Here is a 24065-nt window from a genome sequence, read left to right on the forward strand (position 1 = left end):
AGGACGGGTCCAGCGTCCGCCGTTTCCTCACCCAAACCGGGCAGAACTTGGTGTCTGACGCCACCTTCAGGTCGGTGTTGGAAATGGAGATGGGCAGCTTGGGCAGCGCCACAGCGAGACGCGCTCCAGGTCGCCGGTGGTCGTCAGGATGCGCCACTTCAAGATGGTCGGCTGCTTCTCGCCCACTGCGCAGAGGTCAGAGGTCAGGTCAGAGGTCAGGACGTCAGGGGTCAGGATGTCAGGTCAGAGGTCGGAACGTCAGGGTCAGAGGTCGGGACCAAGAGGTGGGTCTTACCAACAGGAGAGCGGTGCTGGAAGATGTTGTTGACAGGAAGTCCCTCCTTCCTGAGGACCAGCACTCCACGATGCTGCCGCTCTGATTGGACGCGCACAGCAGCACCTGCAGCCGGAGGAGCCGTCAAGAGGGGCCGGTTCCGACCCGGTCGGCCCCGACCGGTGGCACTCACCTGCTCAGAGTTCTCCCGGGTCAGGAACTTGAGGTGTGTGACGGCCGGATATTTGTCCCTCCGCAGCGGGTCGTGGTGCAGCGCAGGAAGAGCGACGGCAGCAGCTCTGTGTCGATGCGGCACTTCTCGCTCACCACACTCACCACCACCTGCACAGACGCCGCCTAGTTAGCGAGCGCCTCGCCTGAGCGTCATGTTACCGCAGCAACAGCAATGTCCTTCGGCCCTCACCTTGTAGAATTGGACCGGCGAGGAGCTGCTGCCGTCGGTCGCCGCCACCACGATGTTCCCGCCGCCGGTGAAGGCGATGTCGGCCAGCGCCACGCGGCCCCGCAGACGGCACAGGCTCTCGCTGGCCGTCAGCAGGGCGCCGCCCGGCTTCAGCAGCGAAACCGTCACCAGGCCGCTCACCGTCACCGCCAGCCAGCCTTCCATCGGCTTCCCACCGAACAGCGTCAGCGACGGAGAGAACTTGACCCGCGAGAACTTTTCTCCAAAGTTGGTGGAGCCAGACTGCAGCGAGAGGACGGTAAGACCCGGTGCTGGAACAATGGGTTAATGACGTTTCACTTTGAGACATTGGACTGATCCTGATCGTCCATTTAGGTTAGATTTACTCATGATTAATCTAATCATAATCAGTAGAACATTTTCCTACTGGAAATGATCACCATTTTATTAAATTAGTCTAATCAGCAGTTTTTATAGATTTATTCATCTGAAAATGTTTTAGTTCATTATAACTGATCAGAACATATTGACTGTAACGTGTTGGTATTGAAACAGCTCATGTCTGTTTATCACTTTGAAGATATTATATGAAACAAACGTGATAATTTATAATCAAATCTGCTGTTGATGCCCTGGGTCAGAGGTCAGAGGTCAGCAGAGCTCTGTGGGTTCAGGAACCAGTTTGAAATGAGAAACACGGACAGCTGATGAACTTTGGTTCAAATGTTTCCGTATGAAATTAACATCTATTGTTGTTTCTCTGGGAAAGGAGGATCAGACAGAGATGATCTGACCCTCGCCTGCAGCATGTCTCTGGCTACAGACGGCAACGACGACCTGGTGCTGCCTGTCGGCAGGCAGAGACGCCTCTGAAAGGTCTCCAAACGTCTCCAAACGTCTCCAAACACCTCCAAACGTCTCCAAACACCTCCAAACGCCTCCAAACGTCTCCAAACGTTCCAAACGCCCAAACGTCTCCAAACGTCTCCAAACGTCTCCAAACGCCTCTAAATGTCTCCAAACGTCTCTAAACGCCTCGAAACGTCTCCAAACGTCTCCAAACGCCTCCAAACGTCTCCAAACGCCTCCAACGCCTCTAAAGTCTCCAAACGTCTCGAAACGTCTCCAAACGTCACCAAACGTCTGTAAACGTCTCCAAACGTCTCCAAACGTCTCTAAACGCCTCGAAACGTCTCCAAACGTCACCAAACGTCTGTAAACGTCTCCAAACATCACCAAACGTCTGTAAACGTCTCCAAACGTCTCTAAACGTCTCCAAACGCCTCGAAACGTCTCCAAACGTCTCCAAACGCCTCCAAACGCCTCCAAACGTCTCCAAACGCCTCCAAACGTCTCCAAACGCTCCAAACGCCTCTAAACGTCTCCAAACGTCTCGAAACGTCTCCAAACGTCACCAAACGTCTGTAAACGTCTCCAAACGTCTCCAAACGCCTCCAAACGTCACCAAACGTCTTGAAAGTCACCAAACGTCTCCAAAGGTCTCCAAACGTCACCAAACGTCTGTAAACGTCTCCAAACGTCTCTAAACGTCTCCAAACGCCTCCAAACGTCTCCAAACGCCTCCAAACGCTCCAAACGTCTCCAAACGCTCCCGTCTCCAAACGCCTCCAAACGCCTCTAAACGTCTCCAAACGTCTCGAAACGTCACCAAACGTCTGTAAACGTCTCCAAACGTCTCCAAACGCTCCAAACGTCACCAAACGTCTTGAAACGTCACCAAACGCCTCCAAACGCCTCTAAACGTCTCCAAACGTCTCTAAACGCCTCGAAACGTCTCCAAACGTCACCAAACGTCTGTAAACGTCTCCAAACGTCTCCAAACGTCTCCAAACATCACAAACGTCTGTAAACGTCTCCAAACGTCTCTAAACGTCTCCAAACGTCTCCAAACGTCTCCAAACGTCTCCAACCGCCCCCAAACGCCTCCAAACGTCTCCAAACGCCTCCAAACGTCTCCAAACGCCTCCAAACGCCTCTAAACGTCTCCAAACGTCTCTAAACGTCTCCAAACGTCACCAAACGTCTGTAAACGTCTCCAAACGTCTCCAAACGCCTCCAACGTCACCAAACGTCTTGAAAACGTCACCAAACGTCTCCAAACGCCTCCAAACGTCTCCAAACGCCTCCAAACGTCTCCAAAGGTCTCCAAAGGTCTCCAAACGTCACCAACGTCTCCAAACGTCTCCAAAGGTCTCCAAACGTCACCAAACGTCTCCAAACGCCTCCAAACGTCTCCAACGCCTCCAAACGTCTCCAAACGTCTCCAAACGTCTCCAAACGTCAACAAACGTCACCAAACGTCTCCAAACGTCTCCAAATGTCTCAAACGCCTCCAAACGTCTCCAAACGTCACCAAACGTCTGTAAACGTCTCCAAACGTCTCCAAACGTCTCCAAACATCACCAAACGTCTCCAAACGTCTCTAAACGTCTCCAAACGCTCGAAACGTCTCCAAACGTCTCCAAACGCCTCCAACGCCTCCAAACGTCTCCAAACGCCTCCAAACGTCTCCAAACGCCTCCAAACGCCTCTAAACGTCTCCAAACGTCTCGAAACGTCTCCAAACGTCACCAAACGTCTGTAAACGTCTCCAAACGTCTCCAAACGCCTCCAAACGTCACCAAACGTCTTGAAAACGTCACCAAACGTCTCCAAAGGTCTCCAAACGTCACCAAACGTCTCCAAACGCCTCCAAACGTCTCCAAACGTCTCCAAACGTCTCCAAACGTCTCCAAACGTCAACAAACGTCACCAAACGTCTCCAAACGTCTCCAAATGTCTCCAAACGCCTCCAAACGTCTCCAAACGTCACCAAACGTCACCAAACGTCTCCAAACGCCTCCAAACGTCTCCAAACGTCTCAAACGTCACCAAACGTCTCCAAACGTCACCAAACGTCTCCAACGTCACCAAACGTCTCCAAACGTCAACAACGTCTCTAAACGCCTCTAAACGTCACCAAACGTCTCTAAATGCCTCTAAAAGTCTCCAAACGTCTCCAAACGTCACCAAACGTCTCCAAACGTCTCTAAACGCCTCTAGACGTCACCAAACGTCTCCAAACGTCTCCAAACGCCTCTAAACGTCACCAAACGTCTCCAAACGCCTCCAAACGTCTCCAAACGTCACCAAACGTCACCAAACGTCTCCAAACGCCTCCAAACGTCTCCAAACGTCACCAAACGTCTCCAAACGTCACCAAACGTCTCCAAAACGTCTCCAAGGTCTCCAAACGTCTCTAAACGTCTCCAAACGCCTCCAAACGTCTCCAAACGTCTCCAAAGGTCTCCAAACGTCTCCAACGCCTCCAAACGTCTCCAAACGCCTCCAAACGTCTCCAAACGCCTCCAAACGTCAACAAACGTCTCCAAACGCCTCAAACGTCAACAACGTCACCAACGTCTCTAAACGCCTCCAAACGTCTCCAAACGTCTCCAAAGGTCTCCAAACGTCTCCAAACGTCTCCAAACGCCTCCAAACGTCACCAAACGTCTCTAAACGCCTCCAAACGCCTCCAACGTCTCCAAACGTCTCCAAGGTCTCCAAACGTCTCCAAACGTCTCCAAAGGTCTCCAAAGGTCTCCAAACGCCTCCAAACGTCTCCAAACGTCAACAAACGTCTCCAAACGTCTCCAAAGGTCTCCAAACGTCACCAAACGTCTCTAAACGCCTCCAAACGCCTCCAAACGTCTCCAAAGGTCTCCAAACGTCTCCAAACGTCTCCAAACGCCTCCAACGCCTCCAAACGTCACCAAACGTCTTGAAAACGTCACCAAACGTCTCCAAAGGTCTCCAAACGTCACCAAACGTCTCCAAACGCCTCCAAACGTCTCCAAACGTCTCCAAAACGTCTCCAAACGCCTCCAAACGTCTCCAAACGTCTCCAAAACGTCTCCAAAGGTCTCCAAACGTCTCCAAACGCCTCCAAACGTCAACAAACGTCACCAAACGTCTCTAAACGCCTCCAAACGTCTCCAAACGTCTCCAAAGGTCTCCAAACGTCTCCAAAGGTCTCCAAAGGTCTCCAAACGTCTCCAAAGGTCTCCAAACGCCTCCAAACGTCAACAAACGTCTCCAAACGTCTCCAAAGGTCTCCAAACGTCTCTTAACGCCTCCAAACGCTCCAAACGCCTCCAAACGTCTCCAAAGGTCTCCAACGTCTCCAAACGCCTCAAACGCCTCCAAACGTCACCAAACGTCTCCAAACGTCTCCAAAGGTCTCCAAACGTCACCAAACGTCTCCAAACGTCTCCAAACGCCTCCAAACGTCTCCAAACGTCTCCAAACGTCTCGTAACGTCAACAAACGTCACCAAACGTCTCCAAACGCCTCTAAACGTCACCAAACGTCTCCAAAGGTCTCCAAACGTCTCCAAAGGTCTCCAAACGCCTCCAAACGTCAACAAACGTCTCCAAACGTCTCCAAAGGTCTCCAAACGTCTCTAAACGCCTCCAAACGCCTCCAAACGTCTCCAAGGTCTCAAACGTCTCCAAACGCCTCCAAACGCCTCCAACGTCACCAAACGTCTTGAAAACGTCACCAAACGTCTCCAAAGGTCTCCAAACGTCACCAAACGTCTCCAAACGTCTCCAAACGCCTCCAAACGTCTCCAAACGCCTCCAAACGTCTCCAAACGTCTCCAAACGTCTCCAAACGTCAACAAACGTCACCAAACGTCTCCAAACGCCTCTAAACGTCACCAAACGTCTCCAAACGTCTCCAAATGTCTCCAAACGCCTCCAAACGTCTCCAAACGTCACCAAACGTCACCAAACGTCTCCAAACGCCTCCAAACGTCTCCAAACGTCTCCAAACGTCACCAAACGTCTCCAAACGTCTCCAAACGTCACCAAACGTCTCCAAACGTCTCTAAACGCCTCTAGACGTCACCAAACGTCTCCAAACGTCTCCAAACGCCTCTAAACGTCACCAAACGTCTCCAACGTCTCCAAACGTCTCCAAACGTCACCAAACGTCACCAAACGTCTCCAAACGTCTCCAAACGTCACCAAACGTCTCCAAACGTCACCAAACGTCTCAAACGTCTCCAAACGTCTCCAAAGGTCTCCAAAGGTCTCCAAAGGTCTCCAACGTCATCAAACGTCTCCAAACGCCTCCAAACGTCTCCAAACGTCTCAAAGGTCTCCAAACGTCCTAAACGTCTCCAAAGGTCTCCAAACGTCTCCAAAGGTCTCCAAAGGTCTCCAAACGTCTCCAAAGGTCTCCAAACGTCTCCAAACGCCTCCAAACGCCTCCAAACGTCAACAAACGTCTCCAAACGTCTCCAAACGTCTCCAAAGGTCTCCAAACGTCATCAAACGTCTCTAAACGCCTCCAAACGCCTCCAACGTCTCCAAAGGTCTCCAAACGTCTCCAAACGTCTCCAACGCTCCAAACGTCTCCAAAGGTCTCCAAAGGTCTCCAAACGTCTCCAAACGCCTCCAAAGTCTCCAAACGCCTCCAAACGTCTCCAAACGCCTCCAAACGTCTCCAAACGTCTCCAAACGCCTCCAAACGTCTCCAAACGTCTTCAAACGCTCCAAACGTCTCTAAACGTCTCTAAACGCCTCCAAACGTCTTTAAACGCCTCCAAACGTCTTTAAACGTCTCCAAACGTCTTTAAACGTCTCCAAACGTCTCTAAACGTCTCTAAACGCCTCCAACGTCTTTAAACGTCTCCAAACGTCTTTAAACGCCTCCAAACGTCTTTAAACGTCTCCAAACGTCTTTAAACGCCTCCAAACGTCTTTAAACGTCTCCAAACGTCTTCAAACGCCTCCAAACGTCTCTAAACGTCTCTAAACGTCTTTAAACGTCTCCAAACGTCTTTAAACGTCTCCAAACGTCTTTAACGCCTCCAAACGTCTTTAAACGTCTCCAAACGTCTTTAAACGCTCCAAACGTCTTTAAACGCCTCCAAACGTCTTTAAACGTCTCCAAACGTCTTTAAACGTCTCCAAACGTCTTTAACGTCTCCAAACGTCTTTAAACGTCTCCAAACGTCTTTAAACGTCTCCAAACGTCTTTAAACGCCTCCAAACGTCTTTAAACGTCTCCAACGTCTCTAAACGTCTCCAAACGTCTCTAAACGCCTCCAAACGTCTTTAAACGCCTCCAAACGTCTTTAAACGTCTCAACGTCTCTAAACGCCTCCAACGTCTTTAAACGTCTCCAAACGTCACCAAACGTCTCTAAACGCCTCCAAACGTCTCCAAACGTCTTTAAACGTCTCCAAACGCCTCCAAACGTCTCCAACGTCTTTAAACGTCTCCAAACGTCACCAAACGTCTCCAAACGCCTCCAAACGTCTCTAAACGTCTTTAACGTCTCCAAACGTCTTCAAACGCCTCCAACGTCTCTAACGCCTCCAAACGTCTCCAAACGTCTTTAAACGTCTCCAAACGTCACCAAACATCTCCAAACGTCTCTAAACGTCTCCAAACGTCTTTAAACGTCTCCAAACGTCTCTAAACGCCTCCAAACGTCTCTAAACGTCAGACCACCAGACAGTAGAAACACGGCTGCATATCGAAGCAATGGAGCTAAAACAGCCAATCAGATCGCAGGTGGAGGAGTGTCTGCACTCGGTGCTCTCTGTCTTCGTATATTTGTATTTTTCTAAGGTAATTAATTTCCTGTGGCTTTTGGTTTTCTGCTGACCATGTTGAGCTGTTGGTCTGATTTTATGGATTTGTTTGAATAATTCTGGTTGTCTTTGTGGTTTCACTTTTACACGACATCAACGGACCTGGAGAGACGAGAAAATATCCCGCGGCTCAGGAAGTGACCTCACCATCTCTACATGCAGCGCCAGCTTGACGCCGTTGTGCAGCCAGCTCAGCGCCACGATGGGGTCTCCGTCCACCGAGCTGCTCAGGGCGCTCTCCCAGCTGTTCACCAGGTGCTCTGACATCGACCAGCACCGGATCCTGCCGTCACATCCGCCGACAGCAGGCGGGAGCCTTTAGAACCGAGTCGGACCGGGTTAAAACACAGCGAGACACAACAGAGAATCAGAAAACTGCATTTAAAACCCTGCAGAACTGGGTCAGAACCCCCGGACAACAGGTGACTTGGGTAAAGCTCACCTGATTGGTCCACTCCAGACAGGAAATGACTTCACTGTGGCCAGAGTTGATGGAGAACACGTCCACGGATGTTCTGTGTCGGATGATGTGGATCATGTGACTGACATCTGGAAGATGAACGGGTTCTGATTAGGTCAGAGTGGGTTCTGATTGGGTCAAAGTGGGTTTTCCCGAGTCTTTGGTCCCTGCCTACCTTTGGTGTCGTCATCATCGTTCTTCAGGTCGGTGGTGAAGGCCACCAGGTTCCTGCAGGACCAGGAGCTCACCAGTGGGACGGACGGACAGTGGGTGCTCTTCGGACGCTTCTCCCAGTCGCACATACGCCAGCTCCATGACTGAACCACAGAAGAAGAACCAGGACAGGTGGGCGCCTCGCCTGAGAGAAAGCAAACATCTGGTGAGGCTTTGTGTTCCAGGTCAGGTCCGTCTACTGGTTCTGATCTTCTAGGTCAAGCATTCAGTTCTGGTGTAAACTGGGATAGGCCCAGTAGCATTTATCAGCAGGGGTCGCACTGCTTATGGAAACTGGGAAAAATAATAAATACATTTTCAGATTTAAATCACATCATCCTGTTTAATAGGCTGAGTTCTGATTAATTCAGATCCCTTTAAAAGCTGCTCATTTAAGCCATGTTGGTTTGACTGGATTTTAGCAGAAATCTATACTTATCCTTTATTAGAACAGCCTTTTTAAAGTAAAACTGCAGCCGAACTGGACCCATTGTCAGACGGAACCAGGTCCAGAAGCTGGAGGTGTTTAAAGTCCGCTGGTTAGCCAGTTTAATTCAGTTTTTCAGCAAATGTTAGCATCTACTAGCTGTTGTTAGCTTACCTGACTGATTAAGCGGCGAGAAAATAAAGAATCTTTTTCAGTCTCAGGAAAAAACAAAACTGTAGAATAAAACTTTAATATGAATTACAAGCCCGAATCAGGCCGGGTTTAGTAGAACTGAGGTCTATTCCAGAAATGGAGCTACAGACGGTGTAGTAAAACAGCCAGACTCGGTCAAACCCCCAATCCAACTAAAGCTGTTACAAACAGCTGCCTGAATGTAAAACTGGATTATTAAAGAATCTCTCATCAACAAGTTTCACATAAACAGTGTTGCGTTTTCTTTTTGGCGTTAAGTTTAATTTCTCTATAGATAATCTCCATTAAGATCTGTTAAACCTGTCTGCTGATTACTGAAAAGGCGCCGCGGGCAGCCCGCACTGCGCGGAGGACCCACAGACAGGAGGACCATTTTACCCTCAGCGCGTTCTGACAGGCTCTTTCAGAAAACGTTTAAAGCGCTCATGCTTACCACCGTCCACCTGCTGGTGTTTTTATTTAAACTTCTAGGAGATATTTGAGCAGAATAATATTTAAACACGTTAATATTAATGTTTCACTCTGCTGACCAAACGGGCAATATCCATCAAACACCACAAATTCAGATCTGAGACTCTGACCAGAAATGTTAATAGTTAAACTCTGCAATATAAGAACAACAAAACTACCAGTTAGTATCGTAGATGTACTTATTCTTTATTTACTGAAGGAACAAAACTCAGAGATTAAAATCAGTTTATTATTATTGTGGGAGCATCAGCAGAATGCCTGTCAGTGAACAGGTTCTCCAATCAGAGCGCACCCTGCTGGTTGGGGAGGAGTAGGGGTTTCTTGGGATCATCTCCAAATATGGTTGCTTCCTGTTGGTGGAGAAACCTCAGGTTTTTAACATGGCTCCGCCACCTGTGGGTTGGGTCAGGGATGTGACGTCACAGGAGGCTCTGACCTCAGCATGGAAGAAGTTCATGCTGATGGACTGCGAAGTTCTCAAGTCCAGAACCCATCCAGACACAGCAGAACTCCATCAATCAACAATCAATTTAGGGCATCAATTTCAATCATGAGCAGTTACTGACTTCCTGTTTAGTTTTGTCTAATTAAAAGTGCCAAATCAAACTCCTGCTTCGCTCTGAGGTCAGACTGAAAGCGACCAGTTGTCTCCACTGGACGTTTATTCAGCAGCTGATTGATCAGGTGAGAACATCTTGTCTATAAGGGTCCATCAGTGGATGCTGCTGATCCATGACCTGCTCAGGATTGGTCCACACTTGGTTCTGGAACCAAAGCTGGTCCTGGTGGTCTCACTGGTTGTCCTGGTTGGCGAACTGTCCAGCTTCCACAGCAGCGCTCTCTGGTTCTTATGACGAACGACTCGAGTGGACTCCACACCTGAGACAGAGAAGAGGGGACATCATGGTGATGGAATAGATGCATGTTGGAACCAGTCAGTGAAGTCTTTCAAAATAAAAGTTTTATGACAGGGTCCAAATAACTCAAACTCCTGAAGATCCACAAGTTGATCCAGAATCTAGACATGCTAACTAGCCAGTTGCTAAACATATGTCATGTCTTCAGCCTACAAGTTGAGAACCAACTGGGCCAGCGCTCGCTGGTCCAGTAGAACCATCATTCACAGTCTAAACGGGTTACAGAAAGCTTAGCGTGTTGATGGCTCAGACCTGGTGAGATGTTCAAAACCTTTTGGATTTAAACTCCTTTCATGACCAGTTTCATCTCCACATCTCCCTCTGCTGGAGGCCGTCAGTCCGGAGAACTGGACCGACTGAATGTTCTGTTTGACCCGGATCTACAGAATTATCGCAGAAATCTTCAGAAATGTTGCTAAAGAGACGTTTAGGTGGGAATCATTATTTTGACCAATGACTCAACTTCTTCTTTTGCGTCATCATCTCTTCTTCTAGCCATGGTCTATGGTCTATGGGTGCCTCATAGACCCAGTAAACCAAAACCATTGGGTCAGAACCTCTTAAACAGACATCGATTCAGTACTAAACATTCTGGTTCTACAGAAACTCTCAAATAGCTTTTCAGAATAAAGCTCACAGATTCCTTAAAGGTAAAAGTAACTGCTCCGTAATGGATTGGGCCAGGTTATCCAGAGGTTCTGTGTTCTAGCTGGGGTTGGTTCTGTAACTGGTGTAACTGGTTTCCATCCTGGACCGTTTCAGGGCCTGCAGTGCTTACCTCATTGTTGATGTCATCAACCGGCTGGATTCCTGCGTACTGAAAGACAAAACATCTTCAGACAGGAAGTCCCATCTCTCATTCTGAGACTACCAAAATAAGAGCAGGAGACTCACAGCGCTCTCTTCCAGCTTCAGCTTGGCTCGGTGTTCCTCAAAGTCCATCAGCAGCATTTCCGTCAAACCTCGAGGAACCGTCGGACCGCCAGTGGGAGGAAGAGGCCGGGACGCCGATGAGGCCCAGGGCTTAGCGGTGACGAGGGAGGCGGAGGGGCAGCCGGACGCTGAGATGAGGAGAGGACGAGGACAGACTGGCGGGTTTCTCTGAGTGACAGGAAGGAAGCACGTGTACATTAGCAGGCATGCTAACACACAACCCTGAGGGATACCTGAGACATCAACCACAAAGTGGCAGTGAGCTAATAGGATCTCCATGTTCTGGTTCTAGAGGAGTTCTAACGCCTCTTTAGAACCTGAATGCATCTCCAACACTGCTGCTTTGTGACACTGCCCCCCACATGCCACCCCAGGAAGGACAGCCCTGTTGTCCTTGAAGCTCAGGTGTGGTGTTCCTGAGGAGGCCGTCTGGCAGAGACTGGACTCTGAGTCAGAAACTGTTACTAATTGACTCAGTCTGCTGGACTCTGGCCTCATTAGGTTACTCATTGTGTCTATAGTGGGTTTGACCTGGAGCAGGCCCAGTTCTGGTCTAGTCTGGACCTCCTGGGAAACACCAACCCAATATCAGAACCTTGAAAAACTATGAAGCTGAGGCTTCCCATAAACATGGCTCAGGGTTCTTTAGAAATGACAGACCTTAGCAGCAGCCCAAAGGAACCAGCAGCGAGAATCTTGATCCCAGACGGTTCCTTTACGTGAACACCGAGCTAACGTTCCTCCACTACCTGACAGGAGGAACATCAGGATGCTCACAGCAGAATACTGATCCGGTGAAGGGAGCTAAAGTCAACCCGCCTCTGTCCCTAACCTGAGCGAGATCAGCTGGCTTCACTGCCAAGCACGTGCAGGGGGCGGAGTGAACATGAGCAACACCTCCTGCTGTGCCACCCCACCGGCCTGTTTCTTCTACATGGTTGTGTGGGACGAGCTGGATCAGGATGGAACAGCTTGGTGAAAATGGCCAAAGAGAATTTGACAGGACAGGCAGGAACTGCAGCAAACATCAGCATCCTTTTCCAAAACCGCCTGGGGTTCAATTCATCTCAGTGACAATAGATCCAACATCAGGCCTGAATATTTCTATTTCTCATTAAAAGTGAAAGTAAAAAGCCGGTGCCATTAAACGTCGGATAGGAATCTGGTACCTGTTTTAAGTGGTGGGTAGAACTGCCTCATGGCCGTCCTGGATGCCTGCTCCACCAGAGGAACCGGAGAGAAGATGGGTCGGTTGGTTTCCTTCATGGACTCCCTCAGCTCTTTCAGCTCCTGTTCTCTTTTCAGAGCTTCTTCAATCTCCTTCTCAATGAAGTCTGGAGCTCCTTGCCCTCTGGACTGCAGGCCCGTGGACTCCAGGTTCTTCCTCCAGCTCTGAGGGAGCTCTAGTTCATGCAGGGTTGATGATACGAGAGAAGCAGGAGGGGAGGAAGCTGTTTGTTTTCTGCCCTCAGAGTCCTTTGGTGTGAATAAGGTGGCGGTTGGGTTCGTCTGGGAGAACCAGGACTCATCAGGATGTCGGTGAGGACAGCATGGAGAAAGGAACACTTCGTCTGTTCCAGAATCGGAATCAGGCTTTTCTCCTGAGTGTGGCTCAGCCTCTTCTTTCTTGTACCCCAGCTGTGGAGGAGGAGCTCTGCCATCTGGTTCCTGGATCTCTGGTTGCTGGGGGCCTTCCTCCCTTTGGCTTTCCCTTTGGGTTTTTCTGTGGAGGATGAAGCTCAGTGGATTCTTCTCGAAGGTTCTGTCAGGTGTCGAGGACAGCAGTGAACGTCTGGTTTTGATTCTGACCATCTCCGCTTGACCACTGCTGTGCTTCAGGCCTCGAGACTTCCGCAGCTCCGCCTCACGTTCCTGAGTTAATCGGATCTCCCTCTCAATGGGGGTTTCAGGGAACACCTTGGATTTTCTGCAGTGATCAAGCAGGCTGTCATCACTGGCGTAGCCTCCAGCCACTTCTACTGACAGCTCCTCATGGCCAGAGTCTTCAAAGACGCTACTCTCTCTACTCAGACTGCCATCGGACCGGAGCACAGTCCCTCTCCTCTGAAGATCCATCTCATCTCCGCCTGCTGGTCTAATTGGAGTCGTGTTACCTCCTGCCTCCATGGCACCGTAGACCTTCACTTTCCTCGACACATAAACATTAGGACCCAATTCTGGAGTCAAGTCCAGTGGATTCTTGGGGACCGGACAGGACTGAGCATCCGTGACAGTCGGTCTTGCTCTATCTGTAGAAACTTCTGTCGGGCTGCACCAAAGTTGATCTGCTCCTTCACCACAGCCCCTGGCGCAGCGGTTTGAGGAGGTTCTGGTCTGGAGAGATCAGGACTGAAGCTCAAACTGAACCCTCTATCAGTCTATCTGTGGACAGGATGGGGTCCAGAACCTCCGCTTGGTTCTGTGGTTCTGGTTGGCTCCTCCTAGGAGCTTGGCTGTGATGATCATCTTACGAAGCTGCTTCTCCTCATCCTCATCTATCATTTTTATCCCGTTGTTGGGATCCACTATATACTGATGGTCTCCATTGCTCTCTGAGAACAGACTCTCTGGCTTCTTGTTGCTGCTGTAGGTCTGTAGTTTGAATCCTTTCTCTTTCTTCAGGACGGCCAGTTGAGCCTGGCGCTGTGGTGACACCATCCAGGCTTCGTTCAGCTCCGCCTCCGGACTCCTGGGATCCTCCACAAAGGAGTAGAAGCCGCTCTGAGAGCCGGAGCTGCTACCGGACTGTTGGGCTGCCACTCGTCACCGCTAGAGTTCCCGTCCTGCACCGTGTCATGCCGGACTTCGACGAGGCCGATCTGGGTTTCGTTGTTCTCCAGGAGCTAGAGTCCCGGTCCAGGCCAGGAGCTGACCCAACGATGGTTCTCAGGTCTGAGGGCTGCAGCAGGGGGACAGAGGCTTCAGCACCCACCTCCTTGGGGAGCTGTCCATGCCTGTAGGGGCGTTGCGGAGACACAGGGGGAGAACCGTCTCTGGATCTTTGAGAACTTTGTGGGACCAAACAGGCCAACAGTCTTCGGTTGAGAGTTTCTGCAACAACAGCAAAGACAATTACTGAAGCCAAGGAGCAATAAACTGATCAGCAACACCCAGGGAGTCCTGGGGGTGTTTGCAAAGGATTGTGGGACCTGTAGTCCCCATAGAGTCTGAGCTGGGCTGGGAGAATGAAACTGAAGTCACAGAGGAAAGGAACGTCTGACTGATCAGAGATGAGTTTACACCCCAGAGAGGAGCGGCTCGGTTCACCTGATGCAACGACCCGCTCTTATCAGATCCCTGCAGATCCAGAGATAAACCTGCTGATACCAGCAGTTCTGATGGACCGGCAGCTGTTCTTTCAGGAGCCTTTGAACTGTGCTGATCTACACTGGTTTCCAGTTCAACAGTCCCAGTAAGCCAGTCTTAAACTGGATATCATGCTGGTTCTGTTGGTGGTTGACCCACAGAACCGCCCTTAGTGGTTCGGCCGGGTGTATTTAAAACCAGAACCCGACTCAGGTCACTGACATCTAAACTGGTTCAACTCATCCAGTTTGAAACTGGTTTCATACTGAATTCTACAGGGTTCTGGACGGGTTCTGTTTAACTCTGGTTTCAAACTGGGTTAGATCCATCCGCATGCTGCTTTTAAACTGGTTCTGGATCGTTTCCATTTAAACTGCTACCATACTGTTTAAACTGGTATGATTTTGCTTTATTTCGTACAGGACTTGCTTCTTTGGAATAAATTGGGATTAAAGTTGGTTCTGGACTGGTGTCATAAAGTTGCCTGCTGTTGAACTGGTTCTGGACTGGTCTCAATTTGTGTCAGTCCTGGTTTAGTCTGGTGTTGGACTGGTTTGATACCAATCCATTAATGTGGCGCGCTGCCAGGTTCTGGTTGGGTCCATATTAAGAGGATCAGAACTTCAGGTTCTCCCTCAATGATCCAGAACTTTCCGGACCGATCTATCACAGCCGTTCTGGTCGAATAGTTCACAACCAGCTGGTTGTCCGGGATGGTTCCAAGTTCTGGAGATCGGTTCACGTCGGGAGGATCAATCTGGATCAGAACCATCTGATGCGACAGTGAGAACTTGAACCACCGAACCGCAGGAGGAACATTCAGAGCCGCAGCTTCGCCTGCGACTGGCTGATAAGACGCCGCTCCGCAGCTGGCAGCCGATAGGCAACCACCCGCTGTGGGGCAACGGAACTGGGCCAGAACCTGTGTGTGTGTGTGTGTGTGTGTGTGTGTGTGTGTGGTGTGTGTGTGTGTGTTGTGTGTGTGTGTTCCTCTGTGTGGGAGTTCCTGTGTTGTTTCTGGACCGAGCCGAACGCAGCCCAATGGACCCAACATCTGGTCAGCCTCTGGCCTCAATCACCTGAACAACAGAATCTCTCTTACCTCGGTCAGCGTCCAGCAGCAGCTGCAGGTCGAAGAGCAGCTGCTGAGGGGACGAAGGTTGCTGTGAGGCCCCGCCCCTCACAGGCCCACGCCCCTCACAGGCCCCGCCCACCCGCTCTCCTCAGGTGGATCTGGATCATCATCATGGAGACAGTCGGGCTTTTGGGTACTGAGAGCAGCGTTCCCAGCCCTGGGCTCCAAGCTCACTGCAGCAGGTGATTTCAGTTGACAGGTGTTTGCTGAACTGCAATCAGCTGAATCAGGCGTATGAAGCAGCTAAAACATGCAGGCAGTGTTGAAATAAATATTCTGTTTCCTTCCATCTCCTTTAGCTAGTTGCAAAGCTAAGGAAATGAATGTTAGGAACGCCTGTTTAGGGCACAGTTAGATAGAGCTAACAAAGGATGGAAACTTTTGTGCGATGGCATTTTTCCTTCTAACTCCTAAAGGTGCATGAGAAATGGACCAGTGTATTTTGGTATTATAAATGGAAATCGTGATTCAATCATGACTCTTTTTTAACTCTACATCAAGAATTAGCATGGAGAAGGATATTCTCCACGTAGTGAGCCTGGAGGACCAGAGAACCAAGGAACCCCTGCCCCCTGCTGGACCAGCAGCGGTACTGAGGCTCTGCTGCCCCCTGCTGGACCAGCAGCGGTACTGAGGCTCTGCTGCCCCCTGCTGGACCAGCAGCGGTACTGAGGCTCTGCTGCCCCCTGCTGGACCAGCAGCGGTACTGAGGCTCTGCTGCCCCCTGCTGGACCAGCAGCGGTACTGAGGCTCTGCTGCCCCCTGCTGGACCAGCAGCGGTACTGAGGCTCTGCTGCCCCCTGCTGGACCAGCAGCGGTATTGCATCAGGTTGTTGGCAGCCTCACCTTGTTCTCCGGGTCCAGACTGAGAGCCAGAACCTTCCACGGCGGAGTGTACTGGAACATTTGCTGCTCCAACTGGACCTGGCCTGTCTTGCTTGCTGGTTAAGACAGAAAGAGTCCATAGAACCTTTATGGTGAGTGGAGAATGTGGATGTTTATTGAGGAATTATGTATACAAGTTGCACATGTACCGGTACCGTACCGCTGGGCTCCAAGTTTGCTCAGATCCAGGATGATCAGTCTGGTGGATCTAAAGCTGATCAACCATCAGATCATCTGATCAGTGATCAATCCTCCATCAGCTCCTCAGGTAGCGTTCACCTGGATCAGACCGAACCTGGTGGGTCCATCTGCTGACCAGCTGTTTCTCTCCAGTCAGAATGAATGAGCCACAGAAGCTTTCAGACGATGAGTTCATCTTCATGAGCAAACTGAGGGATTATTATTTCCATCGGAGTGAAGTTTCACCTTCCTTAGTTTATTTTCTTTATTTCAGTTATTGTCTGAGGATAAATGTGGTTCAGCTTCATTGTTTAAACAATAAAGATTCATGAAACCGTCGGGTTCGATGCTTCTTGGACCGAATGAAGTCAGTTTCAGGTTTCAGTGTATTTAGGTGGTTTGATGCCGTCTAGTTTGTTTGTCCGTATTAAAAGTGGCTGTCGCACATTTTCACTGCAGGTTAAAAAGTCTGTAGCTTTATGAAACTTTCACACCCGTTCATTTTAACATGTTGCCTTTGCGTAAAATATGACGCACACATTTCTGTGTGTATGCACACTTTATGAGGCCCTGTAGTTCTTTGTCCGCCGCACTTTTCAGTTTTCATTTGTGAGTGTAAGCTGTGCAGTGTTTAATACAGCTCTGGTTCTGAAGCTGAGGAGCTAACAGGTTCTGATGGCTCTGCTGGTTCTGGGGTTTATGTTTGTCTGCTTCTCAGCTTGTTCTGCTCTTCATGAGGTTTTTTTCTTTACTCTCAGAACAGAACCGGGCCCAGACATCGGACAGATGAGTACCAATAAATTTAACCGTCAGCTACGATTGGTTGATACCGAAAATAACATCAAAGGACCGCAGCTGTAGGGGGGCTAAAATCTACTCTCAATAACGGCATCGATTAGCACACAGGTAGCTGATCATCATGATGTCACACAGGTAGGAACACGGAAAGACAGCAGGACTCACCTAAGATCCACCGGACACTCAGAGTGACCGGGAGAGTGTGTGTCTGTGTGTGTGTCTGTGTCTGTCGGTGTGTGTGTGTGTGTGTGTGTGTGTGTGTACATGTTGCTGGGCAGAGGAATTAGACAGGAATTCTGCTGATCGACGGAAATACAGACACAATGTTTACACCCCCACACATTATCCCTTCCCAACCTTGTCAAAACACACACACACAACACCACACACACACACACACACACAGGTTTGTATTTCTATCCATGTTGGGACTTGGTTTTGACGACTTGGACTTCCTGCTGACCGTTTCAGTCGAATATTGTGCTATGTGAACTATGACCTCCGTCAACCAAAGCAACTGGGATGTAGCACACTAAGCTAAGCCTTCAAACACTGAACTGGATCCTCAGTGGGTCCAGACGTTCCAGTTCTGACCCTGACGGGTCTTAAGGATTTATCATCAGTTTATTAGAGAATGTATCTTCTATGGTGCCAGAATGAATAATAAAGACTTGTTGTATTCTGACTTTAGTGATGTAATTATATCAGTTGTGTTACAACTCACCCCACTAGAGGCAGTAAATGACCAAAAGATGTAACTAGGAGAGATTAGAGATACAGAATTTAAGAACTGTGAGTTGAACTGAAGTAAATAAAAGACAGAAGTTCAAATACATGCTGAGAGTGAAGCTCCTCCCTAAAGATGAAGATAAATCACAGATTTAAAGAGGAAACGGAGACCATGGATAATACAGGAAATGGCGCCCCTTCACTTCTGGAGTGCAATGGTCCGAATCTAAGCTGTTTCCAGCTGCACAGGCCCATTCGGGCACAATGGGCCCCATCAGGGGACCCATGGCTCTTCTTTGACCAGTCTGATCAGAATAAACTGGATCCATTACGTTCAGAAAGCAGCTGACAAGATCCATGACTTACAGTTCAGAGGTGAGAGAGAATCCAGAAAAGACGCAAGAGGTCAAAGGTCAGAGAAAAAAAAAATCAATGTAAGCGAAGAAGAAGGTGAAGAGGATGTAGCAGGGAGACCTTCATCCTGACAGGTGACCTCCAGGGTGGCCTCGCCTGTGGTTACCATGGTGACAGCAGGTCCCAGGCGCTGGTGCCCACCTACAGTTCTGTAGAAGAGAAACAGGAAGAGCTGATGGCGCTGCCGCCGGTCTGCATGGAGCCACGGGTTCTGATGGAGTCACAGTCTGGGTCCGCTACCTGAGGCAGTTCAGTACCCGGTTCTGGTTCTGGTTCTGCTGTGGTTGGGTGTTCTGATGGCCAGAACACATAACTGGGCCATCAGAGAGAAGAAACCCAGAAAATGAGAAACAATCTGAGAGCCACTAAGGCTGGCAGGAGCTGGGACCCCAGTATCACCAGTATCACCAGTCAACAACACACACACACACACACACACACACACACACACACACACACACACACACACACACACACACACACACCACACACACACAGCTTCACAGTAACTCGTTTATTTCCTCTTTTAGAAAACAGACAGGCATACAGGTGAACACACCTGGAGAGTGGAATGCTAACATGCTAATGCTAATGCACTTAAGTGTTCTCAGCAGGAAACAGCAGGTGTGTTGAAGTGCACAGAAAACAGGAAGTGATGTCATGTTGTTAAAGTGGAGCGGGCGGCGTTAGTTCAGTCTCAGTCACATGATGATCACATGATGCTGCAGCATTTACACGGCTGCTTCTTCTTCCCTGCTACCACCCTTCCCTCCACCGCCGCCTCTCCGTTGCTCGCCATCACCACTTCTGGAGCTTGGGTCGGTGTAGGCGGGGCAGCAGAGGGCGGGGCAGCACAGGCAGGTGGATCTACCTTTCCATCTCCGTCATCGATGAGCACCAGCTCCGCCTTCACCGTGCCCTGCAGCCCCAGAACCTTCCTGGTCTCGTCCTCGTCCTCTACATCCTGGTATCCCATGAACACCATGGTAACCGGGTTCTGAGCGCTGGCCTCCGCCACGTCTGGCTCCCCGCCGGCCACCGCCTCCAGCCCCGTGATCTCTGTGTTGGCAGCCAGGGCGTGGCTGGGGGTCCATGTGGACCCTGGTTCTGGTTCTGGTGGAAGGCCTGACTCCCTCAGGACTTCTCCTGTTGGCAGGGAGGTTGCCATGGTGACGGAGTGTGACATCACCGAGGCCTCATCCGCTTTGTGAATGAGCTCCTCCACTTCAACGGAGCTGAGCAGGTGAGCGTCGTCCCCGTTCATCTCATGGACCACTGGGGACGGGATGTGGACGGGGACGGGATGTGGACGGGGACGGGATGTGGACGGGGACGGGATGTGGACGGGGACAGGATGTGGACAGGGACGGGATGTGGACGGGGACAGGATGTGGACTGGGACGGGATGTGGACGGGGACAGGGATGTGGACGGGGACGGGATGTGGACGGGGACAGGGACGGGATGTGGACGGGGACGGGATGTGGACGGGGACAGGGATGTTAGAGGGACAGGATGTGGACAGGGACAGGGAGGGTAGAGGGACAGGAAGTGGACAGGGACAGGATGTTAGAGGGACGGATGTGGACGGGGACGGGATGTGGACGGGGACAGGGATGTTAGAGGGACAGGATGTGGACAGGGACAGGGATGTTAGAGGGACAGGATGTGGACAGGGACGGGATGTGGACGGGGACAGGGATGTTAGAGGGACACTAGACACACCTGCTGCTGAAGGACCAATAGCAACGCAGCACTGGATGACATCACACCAAGCAGCTGCAGAACTGACTGTTGCTCCTCCTGCATCATGGTGATGCCAGCAGTAACTTTAGGAGAAGGACATGGAGTCATGACAACCAGAAGCTTTCATGTTATATGAAGCCATCTCCTCCTCCTCTTCCTCAGGCTCCTTGTCTTCTCCTAAAGCTCAGCTTTCTGTTAAATCTCACCTTTCTGTTCATCTTCATAAACTTTGACCCCTTGATCAGAGAGGTCAACAGGAAGTTTGGTGTTAGTGGAAAGAACTCTGGTTTCCCCCGTCACTCTGTCCCGCTCTACTTTAATCTCCACTGAGTACATGGCTGGAGGACAGGAAGTGGAGGACAGGAAGTGGAGGACAGGAGGTGGAGGACAGGAGGTGGAGGACAGGAGGTGGAGGACAGGAAGTGGAGGACAGGAAGTAGTCAGAGAGGATGCACATGGCTAACAGTGTGAAGGAAGTACAGCATGAAACAAGAGTTAGCACAGAAATAAAGAGCTGTTGGAGAAAGATGCTAACCATGAACTCATGATGTCAGCACCAGCCTGACCTCTGACCTGCTGAACAGCAGTCTGGATCACCTGGTACGTATTTCTAAACTGGAACTGAATTACAACACATTGACAGAAGCTAATGGTGGCTATGGCTACACACCTGTTAGCAGGTCCATAAAGCTGTACGTAATGTTAATGCAACTACTTATCATGTTATAAACCTGTAGTTACCACATTGTAACCTGTAAAGACATTAAAACTGGTCATCATAGCACACTAGTAATAATCCTGTAATTAACATGTTATGCTGTTAACACTTTGCAAATCTGTTACCATGTTATAAACATGTAGTTAACACACTGTAGAGCTGTAGTGAAAAGCCATGCTAATGTTTCCCATTGTAAAATCTGACATCTTAACTGGTATTTAACATGTTATAAATGTGTAGTTGACATGTAATAAACTTGTAGTTAATGCGTTATTAGGCTGTAGATCACATGCTGGCCTGTTCAGGTGTAGTTTACCTGGAGATCACATGCTGGACATCTGACTCACCTTTCTTTATCTCACCCCGGGCTTCTCTTGATTTACTGACTTTAAGACTTTTGTGAACTTTGACCTCTGCAGGGTCTCATGGGACAAATGGGAAAGACGGAGACAGAATGTGATGTCATCACTCTCTACTGCAATGTGATTACTGTATCCTGATTGGTGTAACCGCTCCCACCTTGGATCACCTGACCTGACGGCTTAGCTCCGCCCAGCTCCATTCTGCTGCGACCTTTGACCTCAACAGCTGAGAAGAGACATGAGTTAGATGTAGAAACAACACAGCAAGAAGCAGAGAATAGGTAGTTACCTGGGTCAGGTGTTGACATCATCTGGAGGCAAACAGAGACAGGAAGTTACCCTCCACAAACAGCTGAGACATTTCAAAATAAAACACTCCCAGTGAGATTGAGTGAGCGTAGTTACTCACAGCAGAGTGCGCTGTGGTCTGAGAGACAAGTCCAGTTTCCAGACTAGAAACTTCCTGAACTTCCTGCTCCAACCTGCAGACAAAACGCAAAATAAACAGAAATAAACAAAAATAACAGAATTAACGAAATAAACAAAACAATCAATAAACTCACAACTTAACGTAGTATAATGAAGGACTAGTAAAGTCGCTGTGAAACCAGATCAGACCTCCTGATGGACTCTTCCAGGGTTCTGGTTCTGGCCTTGTCCTCTCCAGCTGACTCTGGACCTGGTCCGGGTCCTGGTTCTGATTCTGGTCTGGTCCAGCGGGTCCTTCCAGCAGCCAGCGCTCCCTCAGAACCTTCGACTGAAGAGACAGACACAGCGACACTTCAGGTGACAACAGACAACATGGTTTGTGTTGGTACCGTCAGCTGGTACCGTCAGCTGGTACCGTCAGCTGGTACAGCTACGGTACCAGCTGACGGTACCAGCTGCTGGTACCCGTCTGTCGTCTGCTGGTACTCTTACCCAGACTGACTCGGCAGCCATGTTTGTTTTGAACAACAGAATGAACACCAGCTCCATTTAGGCCACGCCCACTCAGACATAGCCACACTCTGATGTTTGAACGAAGGGTTAAGACTTGCACTCAAATTGACTTTTTTTAACTTAAAAACAATTTGACCTTTGACCTTGGCCAATCAAAGCCTGCAGACATCTGGTGAGTTGCCATGGTTACCAGCAGAACCAACCTTCAGGTGCTGCAGAGCTCTCCGTTCATCCTCCAGCTGGCGCCGCTTATTCTCCATCTCCGTCTGCCACTTCCTGTTTTCCTGAGGTATGATGGGAGACTGAGTCAGTTTGGCCTCAGTGAACCAGAACCAGAACCAGAACCTCTGACAGCTGATGTCAGAGGTTGTGTGTATCTGAGGCGGCGTTTCCTGCTGGCCGACTGCCAGTGCATTTGTCTCTGAGTGGTTCTGAATAAAGCTGGCCCGGTTTGAATGCAGAATCTTCCCAGACTGGATCCATACCGGATCAATACCAGCATCAATCAGAACCAACCGCTGGAGGCAGAGAACCAGCCCATTTCTCCTGAGAACCCGGCTAAACCCGGTCCGGTTCTGCGGAACCTTCTAAGAGCCTGACCTCCGACCTTTTCTGAACCCACTTAGAACGGGTCGTGTTCCGTCTCTGCAGGTACCCGACCCGTTCTGTCTGCTGGCATCGGTTCTGATCGAAGTCTGTTTGGTTTTCAATCAGCTGAATTGACTGGTCCGCAGTGAGGACCGGTTCTGTTCAGACTCACCGCCAGCTGCTGCAGATGGTTCTGATGAGCCTCCATGGCGCTGAAACACAAAAAGAGTTGGGTCACACTCGGTTCTGATGGTAAACCCAAAGTTCTGGTCCAGGATCTGAGTCCTCACAGCAACCAGAACCGATCCGGTTCTGGTTGTTCGGATCAAGAGAAACTAACAGCTTGTTCAGGACCAGAACCACAGCCAGTGGGTCAAATTGGCCTGCTCTGGTTCTGACCGGAAACTCCGCCCCACCCACCAGGAAACAGGAAGACCCTTTCAAAATAAGAGTCAGAACAGAACCAGAGAGGTTCTGCTGGACTCCAGAACCTCATCTGACCCGTCTGAGGCTGCAGGAGGTCGGATCAGAACCTCTGCTGATGTCCCTGCAGCTGACCTCACCATGAACTTTGACCTCGAGGTGAGATGACCTCAGAGAGCCGCTGGAGCACCAGCGCTGTGGAGGAGCGATGGGGGGCCTTTTGTTTTGAAAACCTCACCGGAAGTCGTGCTGCCTGCAGGTGTCCACCTTGATGCGTCACATTAATGTCAGTAAACTGATCAATAACTGATACCAGCTGCAGCTCATTGATCCCTGATCGGATCATTCCGCTCTAAAAGTAGATCCTGGCCCGGAGTGCGGTCGGTTCCGACCCGCCTCGAACCGGACCGGGATCGGTTCTGCTGCAAAGTCCGGTGCCGCACAATGACATCACAGCGCGTGCACGTATAGACGCACGGGCGCGATTAATCCGCAATAAATAAAAATATTTAAGAACAACAGAAGAGATGAAGGTTGACTCACCACTGCAGCGGAACCAGCCGAGACAAAACAGGCCCCGCCCACCGGAAGGGGAGGGGGTGCGGGGCGGGGCTTCCGCCATGACTGAGCTGAACCGACTGGACCCAGAACCTCCACTAGGTTCTGTTCATCTTCCTGAAGGAGCAGCTCTGACTGTGGGGTCAAAGTTCAGAGGACCAGAACCAGGAGGTCAGAGGTTACCGGTGGTTTCCGCTGGGAGCCACCAGGGGCCTCAGAGAGACCAAGAACAAATGAATCTCATTCATTAAAACTGGATGTTTTCAAATAATTATAAAATGTA

The 24065-nt window shown here is 50.1% G+C and overlaps 1 protein-coding gene and 2 pseudogenes across 3 annotated transcripts in view; all 3 read right to left on the reverse strand.

The window, feature by feature from the left end:
* LOC145550349 (mediator of RNA polymerase II transcription subunit 16-like) overlaps positions 1 to 8155 on the reverse strand; it is a 10357-nt pseudogene extending 2202 nt beyond the window's left edge. Inside the window, exons 1-8 of the transcript XR_014086256.1 lie at positions 8001 to 8155; positions 7808 to 7914; position 7754; positions 7513 to 7681; positions 699 to 980; positions 468 to 616; positions 296 to 400; positions 1 to 185 (exon numbers count right to left, since the gene is read on the reverse strand). The exon at positions 1 to 185 is cut by the window's left edge and continues 254 nt beyond it. The product of XR_014086256.1 is annotated as a mediator of RNA polymerase II transcription subunit 16-like (transcript). The remainder of the gene's footprint in view (positions 186 to 295; positions 401 to 467; positions 617 to 698; positions 981 to 7512; positions 7682 to 7753; positions 7755 to 7807; positions 7915 to 8000) is intronic.
* A 2596-nt stretch (positions 8156 to 10751) lies between these two features.
* LOC145550351 (uncharacterized) lies at positions 10752 to 18555 on the reverse strand (annotated as a pseudogene). The gene is made up of 8 exons (XR_014086257.1): positions 18507 to 18555; positions 16287 to 16381; positions 16034 to 16240; positions 14965 to 15077; positions 13932 to 14050; positions 12169 to 13758; positions 10961 to 11167; positions 10752 to 10883 (listed from the first exon to the last, which is right to left on the reverse strand). The product of XR_014086257.1 is annotated as an uncharacterized LOC145550351 (transcript).
* Positions 18556 to 18945: 390 nt separating this feature from the next.
* Positions 18946 to 23700, reverse strand: LOC145550346 (paralemmin-1-like). Its single transcript, XM_081604351.1, is given in 11 exon segments — positions 18946 to 19721; positions 20398 to 20529; positions 21257 to 21331; positions 21429 to 21497; positions 21561 to 21582; positions 21681 to 21753; positions 21890 to 21935; positions 21938 to 22028; positions 22417 to 22497; positions 22974 to 23013; positions 23365 to 23700. Coding segments are annotated over 11 exon segments (1398 nt in total). The 5' UTR covers positions 23571 to 23700; the 3' UTR covers positions 18946 to 19158.
* Between the last annotated feature and the right edge of the window lie 365 nt (positions 23701 to 24065).

This window comes from Poecilia reticulata, unplaced genomic scaffold (genome assembly GCF_904066995.2).
Source record: "Poecilia reticulata unplaced genomic scaffold, P_reticulata-male-v2 Scaffold_35, whole genome shotgun sequence".
Lineage (NCBI taxonomy): Eukaryota > Metazoa > Chordata > Actinopteri > Cyprinodontiformes > Poeciliidae > Poecilia > Poecilia reticulata.